The sequence below is a fragment of the Cinclus cinclus genome, chromosome 3 (assembly GCF_963662255.1).
Source record: "Cinclus cinclus chromosome 3, bCinCin1.1, whole genome shotgun sequence".
Classification (NCBI taxonomy): domain Eukaryota; kingdom Metazoa; phylum Chordata; class Aves; order Passeriformes; family Cinclidae; genus Cinclus; species Cinclus cinclus.
Window position 1 is genome coordinate 60,898,307 of NC_085048.1, and position 15,588 is coordinate 60,913,894.

General features: G+C 40.2%; 1 protein-coding gene across 4 annotated transcripts in view; it reads right to left on the reverse strand.

The window, feature by feature from the left end:
- AIG1 (androgen induced 1) overlaps positions 1-15,588 on the reverse strand; it is a 125,932-nt gene that overhangs the window by 76,577 nt on the left and 33,767 nt on the right. For 2 of the 4 annotated variants that reach the window (XM_062488899.1, XM_062488898.1), the window contains exon 2: positions 10,609-10,764. The exons of 1 other annotated variant lie outside the window; for it this stretch is intronic. In XM_062488899.1, coding sequence (XP_062344883.1) covers positions 10,609-10,764 — 156 coding nt within the window. Of the gene's footprint in view, positions 1-3,824; positions 3,905-4,732; positions 4,821-10,608; positions 10,765-15,588 lie in introns of those variants that run through there. One more of the 4 variants, XM_062488900.1, reaches the window with a different exon arrangement.

Genomic DNA, 15,588 nt, shown 5'->3' on the forward strand with positions numbered 1-15,588 from the left:
CTTGGTTCTTCTCAGAGACTATTTACTAGTGGCCCAGAAAAAAGACCATTATGTCCTGTAGACTAAGGACAGAACAAGTGGAGCAGATAAAGTTCACAGTAGGCTAAATTTTTGCCAAAGTGTTCACATATTCTTTCAAGTTATCCTGATGCCTGAAAGGCAAAGACAATACAAACCCACAAAAATGTACAGAAATAATAGTTTTAGCTGACCTTAGCTGTGGCAAGTAAGTAATTTTCTAATTAAAACACCACTGCTTTCTTACCTTGAATTTGAGCCATAGTTTCCTAGTAATAAAAAAGGCTTATTGTCCATAGCACTAAAATCCAATACCTGGGCCAGGAGCTTTTCAATGACCATTTACAGGGGCTCTCTAAACAGTAACGCTAAATCTAAGTTTAAAGTTTGGGAGTCAAAAGATAGAACTTTCATTGAGATACATGGGAAGTATTCAGTTGCATCCAAACTGATGTGGCTCATGATCTCACAGCTCAGTTAGGGGATCAGTGAAAGAAATATGGGGTGAGCATAGCACATCATGCAAATTACTAGTACATATAATAGTGTAGGAATAAGTTATTTCATTAGCTTCTGACTTCAGAAAGTTAAAATTGAGGTTTGCAGTTAATCAATGGCACCTTGTTCTAACCACAGACATGTAGACTTTGGCCAGCCAGTTATGTGAATGACCTGAACCAGTGCACTGTTCCCTCACTGTGCATACAGTACATAGTTTCTTGGTTTCCAGCACAGCTGTCCATCTGTTATGACAGCTATTGGTGCCTGCTCAGAATAAGCTTGGACTATTTGACCAGTGCACAGAGGCCAGGAAAAAAAAACAACAAACAGGTTATGATGGACAGACCAAAAAAATTCTGCAAGTGTAAAGTACCCCACAAGAAATCTATCTTCTGGGCCAGTCTTGGCATTGGCACAGTGCACCTCTTTACGCACCTGCTGACACGTAAGTGCCAAGATATGAATAGCTGAACAGCAGGAAGAAATGGAAGCAAAGTATCCTCTTCTCTATAGGCTTCCCAGAAGCCATGTATTATCACAGGGGGTCTCTGAGAACCTGCTAAGATCAACTGGGGCATAAAAACATCTTCTCAGGCATATGAAGACCAAGATTGATAATGGCTTTTTTCCAATGAAGTCTCAAAGCAAGAAAAGTCAACCAGGATCAGGTTGAACTGTATTACACTGAATATAACAGAGCTAGCATGTTTTGACCTGTGATTTTTGTGTGGTGCAGAATAAAACAATAGACTTTGTCAAGGAGGTAAAGACAAGAAAAGAGGGGACGTGCCATCTGTCCCTTAACCAAAGTCAGCCAATGGATGGAACAGGATCAGCCTAGCTGGTTGCAACCATCTGGAGCTACAGACGGCAAATGCTGCTTAGCAAAGCACTATCACAAGGCAGACATAAGGTAAAGGAAGTGCGCAAAACCAAACATGTTACAGAACTAACCTGTCCCAGAGGATGACCTGATATGAGACTTAACACAATATCTTGGGGAAGATTTCTTTCAGTATCTGAATGATTCACCTTACTGTTCTTCACAATTAGTTCATTTGGATAAAATGAACTCTAAAAATTAAGTGTTTTGATAAAAGGAATTATAATGAGGGCTTGTGACATAGTTACTTTGGCTGCTTCAGAATTTGTTTACTTTGATTAATGAGCAACTGTTGGTCTGGTACATTTAAATCCCCTCTACTATGTTTACATTTTGCTACTGGCAGACTTTTATTTGGGCTGGGCTTTGCTAAGATCCCACATGATCACGTAGTGCCAGACCACGACACAACTGAGCTGCTTCTTTACACTGCCTCTTGTAAAGTCCTGGACCTGCTCGATGAGTTTCTCATGCTTTTTTTACAGCCAAGGCAGCATACAGGAGAAATGAGACAACATTCTCAAGAGATTCAACAACAAACTTATTTGCAAACTTTAGAAAATAAGGGTGCTTGGCAAATTTTAAAACAACATTCAGTCAAAATCAAGCATTTCACAAGGAATTGGCTTAGCAAACTCCAGACCATCCAACCCTAAGTTACCCAGAGAAGAAGAAATGGGGGAAGGAAGAGAGAAAGAAATTTAAAAAATAATTGCTTGAATTCCAGTGTGATCTCAGCTACTGTGAAATCCTAACAGTGGGCTGCGACCACATGTGCCTATGCAACTGCTTTTATCTGCTCTGGTCTCTCAGGGCATTCCCCCCTTTGGTGGGGCTTTTGCTGTACCAGTGGCTAATAGCCATTCTGGGGCTGGACTAGAGGCTTCAGGGGGGTGGGGGGTGGAGCAGTGCACCATCCCAGCTATGCAGAACATGCCCTGTCCCCATCCCTTTGGTTGTTTTAAGCAAGTAATCATTTTCTCCAGTTTCTCACACAACTCTGAGGCTCAGAACAATGACAGGGACTAGAACAATGGGAAACAGGATCTTCGGCTTCCATGGTGGCACTTGTGGGATTCTAACCTAGCAGAGAGAGGGAGAAAAAAAAGGAGAGGGAAAAGAGGAACGTGTACAAGTAGTCATACAGTGGACAACTGCTACTTCAATAATCAAAAATATCGGTCCAGTCACTATAGGGATTCCACTCTATACAAGCCATCATCCGTCACCCTGTGAGTTCCAGAGATGGCAAGAAAGATGTAAATCAGGATCTGTGGGGAGGAGTTCATGAAACCTGTCTTTTGTCTGCAGTGATTGGAAGAGTTCAGGAGACTAGTTGGCAATTTTCTTTATTTTGCTTGTGCTCCTTAAAACAGCATTTTCCTATTGGTGAGGTTCAGCATTTCATATTCCTTGCCCATTTAGTAACAACATATCAAGGATTAGACAGTTCTATAAAATCATTTTTGATACTTGCTGGACTTGTAAGTTGAGCTCCAAAATGGCCTAACAAGTCCAATTTAAGATTCACTATTGCAATGAGATTGCACACCTCCCAAAAAATATAAACCTTAAAGATAAGGCAAATTTTCAACAGTTAGGTTGCATTACATTTTGGAGCTGATAACCTTTTAAGTTCAGGTATCATTTTACCCCGAACAAGCACACATTTCCTGTATTATCATCCTTATCCCTTCCACCAACCTGGTTTCAGGGGGATACCCAGGGCCCATATTACAGTCAATTATCTCACTACAGTGCTAGAGATCCAAATGCCAGGATAAGAGGGAATATCAGGGTGCACCATGGGAAAGTTACATCAAGTGAAAGTTCTGCCACACAATAGTCTGGATGCCTTAGGGGGATTAAAAGTGTAACAAAAACTTGAGCCATTCCTATCTATTTGGCATATTTTTCTAGACAGGGTCCTGGGCTTAAACCAAATACCTTCCTAACTTACTAAACCCTTCACTGGTTTCCAAATCCGAAATCCTTTCTTCTGACATCTTGACCACTTAGGACTTCTTTGCTTTACAGCTGGAGAAAACTTTTCAGCTGCTGCCTCTGTCTCTGTCAATCCCCTTCTCTGTAGGATCACCCTTCATATATCGCTTTCCACTATTACATGTGCTTCCTCTGGCATCCAACTACACTTCTTTCTCAATTCAAAGTAATTTTATACCTTGCTCTGAGGAGATAGAAAGGGGTATACAAATCTGATTTCATAATCGTATGAAATCCTGCCTGAGCTTCCAAGCTAAATTCAGGAAGGAATCTTTTCCACCTGCTGTAGCAACCATAGAGGAGCCCAAACAGCCCAAAACAATGCTTGTGACATTTATACACATACTGCAAAACTACTGAGACAAAACACATACAAATATAAGCATCACAAAACATTAAGATAAAAACATGTACAGACAGTCACTGCAGCAAAGAACTGTGTAAATCTGCAGTCCTGTTGCTGCTTCATCTTCTCACAACCATTTTTGCATGGAATACCTGCAGAAGGAGAGAGAAAAAAAAACAACTTGGTCCTACTTGGACCAGTTTTAAAAAGAAAGAATTATCCATCTGGTGCTGATTTTGTGTTCTCTGCCATGGCCATATGTGGTTTCCCATGCATGCATGTTCAGGAGGGTCTTTAAGACCAGCAGGACTTCCCTGACAGCTGGCATGTCTACCAGTACTGGCTGACCAGGAAAATGTGTGGGGTTCCAGGGATCATCAGTCCTTTTGTTTCTGGAAGATGTGGTAGGTGTTGTGGGGCAAAGTGCTATAAGTCATGGACATCCACTTACTCTCCATGGGTCACTAACTTTGGTCACAGCGCCCCATCGTTGACCAGGCCACTGTGGATCCTGAGGTCTCAAAAAACATTTTAGGAGACCTTTTGTCCTTTCTACCATCCCACTGGCTTGTGGATGTGGTATAGGGGGTGTGGAATACCCACAGTACCCTATTAGTTTTCGCCCATTCCTCAGCTATTCCTGCTGTGAAGTGACTGCCATTTTCTGATTGCATTGATTTTGTTTTAGGAAAGAAACTGAATCATAATTTTAATCCTTTCACAGTACTCTCCCATGTCACTGCTTTAGACTGCACCTAACCTGACACTATTTGAATGTCCATCAGCACACACTACTTTCCTCCTGCTTTGTTAAAAGAACCAATGCAGCTGACCTGCCAAATTTCCCACAACACCCTTCCCATCCTTAGGTGCAGGGGGGAAATGTTTAGGGGGTGTTTCTCCAGTCTGGTGCAGCACTGGCTGCAGACAGAAGTGACTGTTTCACAAGCCCTTCAGATGACAGCCCATGCTCTACTTACCACCTTTCTTAGCAAGTCTTTCATCCCAGAGTGGCCATGCTTCACCTGCAGTCATTTCAATAAATATCTCCATTTCACTTCTTGTTCTGCTTCCTTCTCCTCAGCTAAGACAGCCAACTGAGTGATGGAGCCTGCTTGGTCATTTAAGATGTGGGCTGGATGATTCCCCCTTCTGATGGGCTGCTTCCCATCCAACTGATGTCATTTTGGATCTTGCACTTCTCAGAATTTCTTTCCACTTCTCTTGCTGCCATACCACCAGTCATTATTCCTGTGTGTGTCAGTGGCTAATAGCCAGTCTGGGTCTGGATTAGAGACTTCAGCAGGGTGGTATGCAGCAGTGCATCATCCCACCTACGCAGGATTTTCCCTGCCTCTCTTCCCTCCTTCCTTTAGTTGTTCTGAGCCAGTACTCATTTTCTCCAGTCTCTCACACCTACATAAAACTCAAGAGAACTGCAGCTCTTGTGCTCATGTTGCCTTCCTTGTGGCATAATTCATCACTCTTGTGGAGACAGACATTGTACTATACTCACATGCCAGGCAGAAAAGGCTTCTCATATGAAGCAGAAAAATTTCAGGGAGCCCAATATTTTATTTTCCTTTGCTCCCAAGGCAAAATGGCACAAATATTACCCTTCCATCTCCTCTGCAGACACACTCAAGGCTTTGATTTCAAGGAAGAAAACAGGGACCAGCAATTTTTTTTTTTTACATTTCGTTGCACAGGAGCCTCCTCAGATTGACAGTTTTGCATAGATAGTACTGGATTAAACAGAAAATTAAGCAATGTATAGAGCAGAAATCTAGAGTCTGTAATGCTTCTATCTGTCTGTAATGATTATCAATCTAGGGTCCAGTCATTACAGACCAAAGAAAACCTCAAATTTGCATGAAGACCTTGGAATCCGAAAATATGGAATAGCTCACTTATTACACGCATCTGAAAGACTGCTGAACAAATAGCAGCAGAAAAAAAATAAGACTGAAAACAAAATGCTGTCTTCCTGCTTAAAGAGGTATTTCTTGAGTGCTTGTCCTCTGTCCCTGAAGCTTCAGAGGACATAGGAACAGCATGTGGCCCTGTCAAGGGAAAAGTTTTAAAGCACAAGATGGGAAATGGATGTTTGTTCAAAAGAGAAATCAAGTGGCTTTGTGAAAACACTACAAATGGAACCAAAAAGAAACTAAGAAAGTAAAGCCAACAAAAAGAATTGTATAATTTGCACTTTTACTTGAGTCCAACCAAGAAATGTTATGCAAACGAAGAATGAACGCAGTGGAACTTTATTTTCCTACACTATGTGTTTTTTGGTTTTGGCTGAGCTACACAGTTCAGTCATTTCCTGGATGGCTAATGAAAAGAAAAAAAAAACCCAACCCCTGTGACCCTGACACAATTTGTTGTAAGTACAGTCGAAGGTAAGCTTTCTGCCTATCTCCCAAGACACTTGTGGTTAACTGTGAGTATAAATATGTTGTTTGTGAACTTCTTTGACAGTTAGGGGTATTGCATCTAGAAGTAAAGTGGTGTTAAAGGTGTAAAACCTGTGGTTTGCTTTAGGTACAATGTGGCATGGCACTGTCTTTAGGTGGGATCAAGAACTAGCACAATACACCAAATGGATTTGAAAAGCACCAGTGACAGGAATCCCAATGAGTGCAAAATAAAAACCAGGGAAGACCCTTCTGGAGAACAGACTTCAGGGGGCAATTGTACCACTAGTCACTAATTATCCCATCACCAGTCATCTCATCACAACAGATGAGGGTAAAATCTAGAAGAGAGATTTTGCATGTTTGAGTCAGTTATGGAAATAAAATTATGCTGTAGTCTGGTCAAGTAATGAGGCAACTAGGAAATTGCAGCAAATGCCTACACATCTTTTCTGGGCATAAGATCACAGATCAGCATAATTGATGATCTACAGAAAGCTGATCAGCTTTCCTTTTGATTCTACTGGTACAGAGAAACATGAAATAAGAAAGCATACCTGACCTTCTCTCCCTTGTGTCACAGGTTTTTAAACCCATAAAAGTATAACAGAAAAAATGAGGCAAATCTGGTCCATTTAGACTCAGGTTCAAACATAGCTGTTGATGCCACATGATATAAAATCTTTGGTAGAGTTTTTGATTTTCTAGGCAGCAATCTCTCTTTGAATATGTAACAAGATCAATTTCTTCCTATTTTTATTAAACACAGTCTTAAACAACTAGAACTGCCTGTTTTAGCTCTTCTTCCTTTTGTTCAGTACAAATTACAAGAAATATATTGATAAAACCATATACAGTTTACACAAAACACTAATTAGCCACAGAAACTTGGCAACTTAATGATCTATGTCAAACAAATAGAAAAAAAGGATAAACTAAACCACTGGTGTAAGACTTTTAAGCATGTCTCACATCAGTCTAGCAGAGTAAATTATGCTCAACATATATGTCCTTACCACAGATAAAGGGATGGCAAGTCCAAATAATTATAGATGAAAATTAGTAATGAACTTCTAAAATGCCTATGCAAGCAATTTTCTTCAGTGGATGTTTCCTAATCTCTTAGGCATTTGAATAGTTTTGCAGGTTTATAATGAACTAAAAAAGGGCTAGGAAGTGTTGCCCACAGGCATTTTGTGGAGTAAGGCCTTACTGAATATAAAATTAATCTGTTGATTTCTGATTTGATTCTCTGAAAAGTCATGTTAAAAAGAGCAACAATAGGTAGACAGTAGCCATTATGTCCTTAGAAGAGGTTCATGTTTATTTCTTAACTCTCCTGTGAAATACAGGTTGGCAATTCAGTTTTATCAGAGCCACAGAAGATACACAATGCATATCATGACACTGGAGACATGTGATTTGCTGCAAAGATGTTTCAAGTTTTGATTTGTTTGCAAGGTTTGATTTGTTGTAAAGCCACAAAAGGAGATTATTTACCCTTGGGCTATTCTTACCCTCCTTTGGAAGGTGTGAAGAAGCTGGTGGTCGGACTTCCCAGATGGTTTCTATGTAACACTTTTTTAGGAACTCTTATAAATTAAGAACTTCATTACATTTCTTTTCTACATCATTGTTTAACTTGGGAGTGGAAACCCCTTTTCTCATCTATTTTTCAGAACAAGTCATCTCAAGGGCTCCAGTAAGCAGGAAATACAGAAAAAAATGTGGTGAATTGCTCCCAAAAAGCTTCAGTTATTCGGCTTTAAAATGTTCCCCTAGTATTTGCATTATTGCCTAAACATGCCCTGTGTAAAACACTGAGCAATAAAAATAATTTAGATGTTAAGGTAACTGACAAGTACTTAAGCATGACCACTACTGTTACATTAGAAACCCAACAAATATTTTATTCACGTCTGCCCAATTTTTATGTGTGAAGGTTCCCTTGTCATTACTGGAAACCCTTGAGAAGCTCCATGGAGAGCTAGGTGGGTGAATCTCAAGAAAAGAAAGTTTGCACTTCAAATTCTTTCCTTCCCCCCCCTCCTTTTTCTGGAGTGAGGAAGCTGTTAAAAGAATATGAGAAACAAGGGAGCTTTTCACTTTTTTTCTGCAGATACTCCGGTGTTTAATAGCTTCCTTCTAACAAGAACTTCCATCATAGCAAAACTGCACTATTTTCTTCCACATAAACAGCTCTTCAGACGATAACATCTGCATTAGATGCTTGCTACTTTTGGGGCCCGCACTCTTTCTATCCAAGCCCACCAAAGCAGAGCCTGCAGTGTCGAGCAATCTCTCAGGCACTGGCCAGGCTTTGGCAAGTGGTAGCTGCAGTGTGGTGAGATCTCTGCTGCTGGTGAAGATCAGCTTTCAGGAGGGAGTTGAGACCAGCGTAAAGCTATGAGGTGCTGCTGTTTGTCTCTCAGCAGCCAGGAAAAGAACTAACAATGAAAACAACCTTTTTAGGATTTCTTTGTAAGATGTAAACAATTGTTCCCCCTCACCACAAAAAGGTCACACTTGGAAATGGAGCATATCTGTACAATGAGCATGGCCATTCCTTATTAGGTTTGTTTAAGACACAAGTTGTTCTAGTATGAAACCCTTGGGAAAGCAGCTATCTCCAGGTATGTGACGTATCTCTTGGGAACTGTGAATTTGTGAATGTTGTGTTGTGAACAAGACCTGTAGTGCAGGCAGTGGCTAACTGGGACTCTTTGTGTACGGGTGGCAAGAGAAACATCTCCAGAAAAGAAATCCTTAGAATTGCCAAGACAAAGTGAAGCTGAAATTCTCCAAGACTTTGAAAAGTTTCAAGGTCAGGAACATTGCAGGAGTGAAGAACCACACAGACAACACTATGGAACCAAAATGGTGGCAGGAAAGAATCCCTGAATCCTGAGAGGTGTGAGAGAGCCAAGGAGGGTGTGCTTTGATGCACATGAAGGAGTACACTTCTAGAGTGAAAAAAGCATTTAAAATATTTAGACAAAGACAAATAGTGTGAAGTTGTTCTCCTTTTTTACTTCTGCTATCACCACAGTAGGAAAAGCATCTGTGACTAATCACAATCACAACTACTTCTAACTCCCCGTTCTCCCTTAAAAAATACAAATGCAACATAAATTTCTGCACCCATAAAATGCATATGTGCAAACTTGTCTATGCACAGATTTTCTACTAGCTGCATTAGCTGACCCAGTCTCCTCTACCACTGCTGGAAAACTGCAGTCTGCTACCCCAACATGAATTGTGGCAGCTCCCAAAAGGTAGGCTAGCAAGTATAATAAGGGAAGACAACCAGCTGGGTTTTTATTAAAGAAGTACCTGCAGTATTTCACATACACATTGCCTTTTGGAACTTTGCAAAAGCATTCTGTATTTCTTCACGTATTGTGAAATTCCACATAAATGGTGAAATGAAATTCTTATGAAGCATTGCTGAATATATGAAATTATAAGTGATAGATTGATATGTTAGCTGCTGTTAACTGGCAGAAAGTGATCAGCTGTTGTGAAAGTACAACTTTAAAGATCTCATACAGCTTTCTAATAATCCATTAAAAAATCTGCTTCTAGTGAACTTATTTTGAACTACTGTACAATGAAAATAGAAAAAGAGGAAGTTTGATCCTGAATTACAATAAAAGCAATAACTTCAATGAAATGTTCACACATTTTTGCACTGTGACCTAAGCTTGGAACTCGATTGACACAGATGACACTTTCATGTAAAACTCATAAAATTTTGGATTTCTAGCAGCTTTATTAGCTATGTAAAGACATTGAGCACCTCTTGCCATTGGAAGTGATGCGCAACGTCCCAGCAGAGCAAGACCTGAGCATGATCCAAAGAATATTCTTCTTTTGAAAAAACACATGTCAACTCCACATTTTTACATACCTTGTGTGTGCTTTTTAACACTACCAACAAAACCCCTTTTTTTCTACCTCAATTATTCTGCCAGCTCTGAATCCACAGTGGAATTAACAAGAGCAACCTGGACTTTTGCTTCTCTTCTGCCCATGTCAAAATGCCTTGCAGCCCAAATTCCCTCAGGTCATTATGGTGTAAAACATGCCACAGTCAGTACTTTCACTATTCCTGATGATGACATGTGGTGCAGAAAAAGCCTTAATTGAATCTCAAGATGTTGCTGGTATAATACACATTTAAAATTACTTGTACAATCAAGTTCCTATTGTAACACGACTTTGTTATAATGAACAAAAATTATTTCAGCAATACACTGTATATTCTGTTCCCTTACACCTGTGAAAAACAAGAGACTAGTAAAATCATCTCTACCATTTTTCCCTTCCTATGTAGTATTTTGTATAGCAATGGGAAAACCTTTGAGGAGGAAAACACTTAGTAAGTAACACTGTTTACCCAGTTTGCAAAGACATGCACAGATTAACACTGTACTTACCACTCCCACAGGGAAAGCTAGAACAGCCATCATCCAGTCACGGAGGGAAATTAGTTTTTTCAGCTGCCTCTCTTGCTCTTGACTGTCATTCCCTCTAGTGAGAAGACTGGACAGGTCAGTCAAGACACAAATCCCAAAGAAGACAGCTTGGATAACCTGCACAGAAGGGAAACACACTCTTGAACACATCTTAATCTTTCTGTGTTCCTTCTCCCTTTTCTTCTTCTCTTGAACTGAGAAAACAAGCCCTTTGGCAGAGAGCAGGTCAGACACAGGCACACATGAAGCATATTGCCACAGAACTTACATGGGGAGTGGGAATACATCAGTCCCTTAAATATGGGTAGAGTTTATTCACATAAAAGCCACATGTGCTTCAAAGTCCTGCATGCACCCTGTTCCTCATCTACAGGGGGAATCAATGTGAGTGAAAGGACCATTCAAGAGGTGTCTTTCCACCCTCACCTCAGATACGTGCCACCTGCTGGGGACTGAACTGCAGCCACCCCTTCCTGTGTCACTCCATACAGCTCATCCCCAAAGCAATTGCCTCTGAGGCAGAAAAATGAGGAATGCTCCCTGTGAGAAGAAGGGAAAGAAACAGAAATTAGTGTTTCCTTCCCTTGTGACAGGGAAGGAAATCTCTCTTGGAGATTCTGCCTGTCCCAGACACGTAAAAGTGAAGGAAGTGCCTGAGACTTCTGACAGACATGGAACATGGCCCAGGCTTCAGCAAATCTATCTCTACTCCATCTTAGGCAGTGAATGATAGAATGAGAAAGCTGCAGGAGTTATTTGCTTTCTTTTCCTGATGACAGACTGTCACTTACCTAACTTTTCCTTTTTGCATTTACGTACTTGTGTGCAATATAAAATTATCTGCTATATTAAATCGTTAGTTTAATCACCTGAACCCACTTATTTGGTTCAAACTTGACTCGATCATAATGTGATCACTGAGTTTTTCTCCTTTAATTAGCTTAGTAAAACTGTAATAAGTTAGCTCAGGAATGCTCTTGCCTGAGGACTTGCACATCCTTTCTAGTACAGTTCAGAGGAAGTGCACACAGCTTGTTTACTCCCCAAGCTGGAAGCCTGGGTCACAAACCCACACACATCAGGTAATCTGAGGTAAAAAAATTAACAAAACATGGGCTTGGTTCCCAAATTACACAGTGATTTGTCAAAAAAACATAAACATATATATGCTTAGAATTTATACTGCATGTTTTTCAAAGCAAGCATGGAGTCCTAGTTTAGAAGTCTTACTGTAAACCTAGGTGTTCCACTGACTTGGAGTCTTTGACCAAACAGAAGACTATCCATAAGAAATAAGAATAGCATATACCCAGATGCTGCAAATTCAATTTATTATCTGCATACATCTTTGCAGAATTTACACTATAATAAGGCAGACAGGGAGGCAGGAAGGAAGGATGGAAGGAGAGGAATACTAAACAGATGTTGGCGACCAGGATGAAATCCAGAGATGTGTAATGACTGGATGGATTAAAGTACACTTCCTTCCTCAACAATCCTTATGTGACCCAAACACTTGTAAATTCTGGCTGTAAAGCTGTGAATGACAAACATTCAAATGGCCCCTGGATCTGCTTGCAATTCTGTTGCCATTGCTCTCTTCTCTCCAGGCTGTAGCTACTTAGAATTTGCTTGATAAATAGATGAAGCAACATTACAAAATATTCCTTGAAGCCATGAGATGTGACAGACTTTCTGTGCTAGAGCTGTATATTGCACTAGAAAAAGGTATTCCTATTTCAAATGACTGCCTGGAAAAATTACAATCTTCTACAAAATTTTTGAAAAGCCTTTTAAATGTAAGTTTGGGCTCCTTGGAGCTACTAAGAACTCCTAATGCACTTTTTCATATCATTTGTTTGAAACAAGCACTTAGTAGAAAAAAAATCTTCCCATACTCATCCCTGTTTTCCACCAAAGAGATGGCCTATTTGGAGAGCTGAAATAGAAGAACTAATTATGCATTTGCTTGACTTATGAGGAGATATGATACCATCTAGTATTCACTCAAGAGTGTGAATGCCAAACAAAACAGAGCTGGGGAAAAAAGTATACCTAACAGTAATGAGATCAATCTGGGTGTTAAAAAGTTTAGGCTGAGTACCAGGAAATATTTCCTAACAGTTAGCTCTGTCAGACCATGAAATGGTTTCTCAGAGGAAGTGGTGGAAGCCTCATGGCTTGAGTCACTCAAACCAACATTGGACAAAGCACTCAATAATGTACTACAGAGAACAGTATTATCCTGGCAGGGCTTGGAAGAGTGACTAATGGATTGTTTGCAGCTCTAACTACAATTCCCTGAAATGGTCCCTCTCCAAAGAAACACAGACTCAAACAATCACATGCCCACTTTCCAGGGGAATTGAGATTGCACATCCGCTAATCAATCACAAACCAAGCAACTTCTCTCCCTATTACTCTGTTATGAACACAGAGCTTCAAGAGAAAATGTAATGATAACATCGGGAATATGGGGAAACTCCTAAATGGAAATACCCACACATTTCAGAGGGTAGGTATGAAGCAGACTACTCCACAAAAACATTAACAAATAAAAATCCATATAGGAAAGAGAAAAGTAAATCTTTATTGAGAACATTCAGAGCCAATGAAAAAATTGTACACTGTTCAGGGAGAAACAGTTACAGCTTATTCATACAAATAATGTGCATACATTCACTCCTTTCGTTGAATTTCCTTTCCGTTTTGGAGTGCATAAGAAAATTCTTCTGACACCTATCAACACTTAGAATTAGAGTTAGGACCTCCAGAGCTGCATGAGTCTCAGCAGCATTAATTAAACAGAATCAGTAATGATTTACATCCTTTGTGGGTCTGGAATAGGAAAAGCACAGCATGCAGCTACTGGTGGTTTTTTGTCTAAAACAAATGTTTAAAGTCCATGCTCCTCGGTGTGAATGCTGTCTAACAGATGTGAAATGACAGCAAGGAAATAGAAACTCCCTCTAAACAATGTTCTCCAAGGTGCCCTGGTGTTACCTCAGATTTAGGATCACATTTTCAGAAGAGACCTTATTTTGAAAATTTGCAGGTGGTGAATCCACACATGAAACATCCCCAAGCTGTTAAACAGATGACTTTTTTTTCCCCCTTGGAAATATAAGCAAGAACAGCATTTCAGAGGAAATACTTTCCAGTTTTGTCACTAACTAAAGCTAGAAGGAAAACAGTGCTTTAGAAATTTACAAATTTGACAGAAAACAGACACAGTTTCCCTATACCATGTAACAGGACAGATAGATAGATAGATAGATAGATAGACAGACAGATAGATAGATAGATAGATAGATAGATAGATAGATAGATAGACAGAATCAGAAACTTGTAAGTAGAGTGCAATCCCAAGAAAATAACAGAAAAGGTATAAAATACTTACTGCTGGTCCTTTTTCTCCTAGAAGCCTAAAGGGGCCACTGCTGCTAGAGTTGATACTACAGTACCCTTAAACTGTGATAATGTAATGACAAGTAATAACATCTAAAGTTAAGTTAACATCTAAAGTTAAAGTTAACATCTACAAGTCATGGCCATCTAAAGGATGTCAGCAAACAAAACTCAGAGCTGAGAAAATACTTCTTAAGTTATTGCAGGAGAAAAACAGCTATAAACATAAGATGAAACCAAGCAGCACAGAAAACTTCTCAAACAGTGAGATGTGTTGAATTACACAGAATAAACTAATTGTATGTGTCTGTCTACTACAAGAAAACAAAGAATTGCTTCAGTAGTACATTTTTTTTCATAAGGTGTTCAGGACTGCAGCTAATGACCTCATACTGCCCCTAATTTGACTTCTTAAGAATCAAACAAGTCAAACAGAAAACCTATTTCCTCCTAAATCTATTCCCAGGGCATGGAGACTCCCTTCTACCCCATGCCATGAAGCTCCATGGCATGGACAAGATCTCTTGAGATTGTGAAAATTCTGTTACTAATCTTACCATGGCAGAAAATCTCCCATTAAATTCACTGAATCTAGAATTTCATTCTCTTTCAAGTTCACTCTCATAATCACAAACACTCCTTAGAGCTCAGGGCAGGAGAACTGATTAAGTCTCTGCAAGCACTAATACTATTCAAGAGTAATTTTTCATCTACCTACCTGTGATTATGAAAAATCACTGTCCTCAAGTTACCATTTTCGAGATTAACACCACTTTCTTCATGTGGCCCTCCATGAAATAAGGCAGCAGTCTAGGCTGGCAAAAAGACAGCACTGCCGGAACAAAACATGGCAGTAACACTCACAAAGTCCACAAGAAATAACAGAAAAGCACTAAAAGTAACCAAACATAACCCACACGATAGGATACTAATTCAGAGAAGGGTGTCAGGGAGGTCTCAGGGGCAGGCAGTGGCGGGGGATAGTCAGGGCCCATTCCATCCCATCCCATCCCATCCCGTCCCGTCCCGTCCCGTCCGGTCCCCAGCCAGGTGCAGGGCAGCCAGTGGCACGGGGCCAGTCCCAGCCTCAGGCATCAGGCACTTCCCTGGGGACAGGCCACCAGCTCGCGGGGTGGGGCAGACATAATCGGACCCATCAAACCACTGAGGCTTTAGACACATGTTGTATTTTCACAAGAAGATGGAAGTTTAGCTCTACCAACATGCAAAATCAAACTGTTTGAAGTTGTAATTCCTCTTGTAGTTTGAATTTTACAATCTATCATATAAAGAACATGGTCTGATTTTCCTCTTCAAAAAACGGAAGCTTTATTATAACCTTGGACTATCTATTACTGCTCACTGTCACCTTAGCTTTAATTTCTACAGCCTCTAGACATCATTACTTCCTGTAACAAATGAACTATGCTTCAGCAGTTAAAATGACTATTTCAAGTGGTGCTGTGTATGGGGCCATTCACAGGCACCTGTGGACAGCCTGCATCCTGTAACAACAGCTCTGTAGTTGCAACA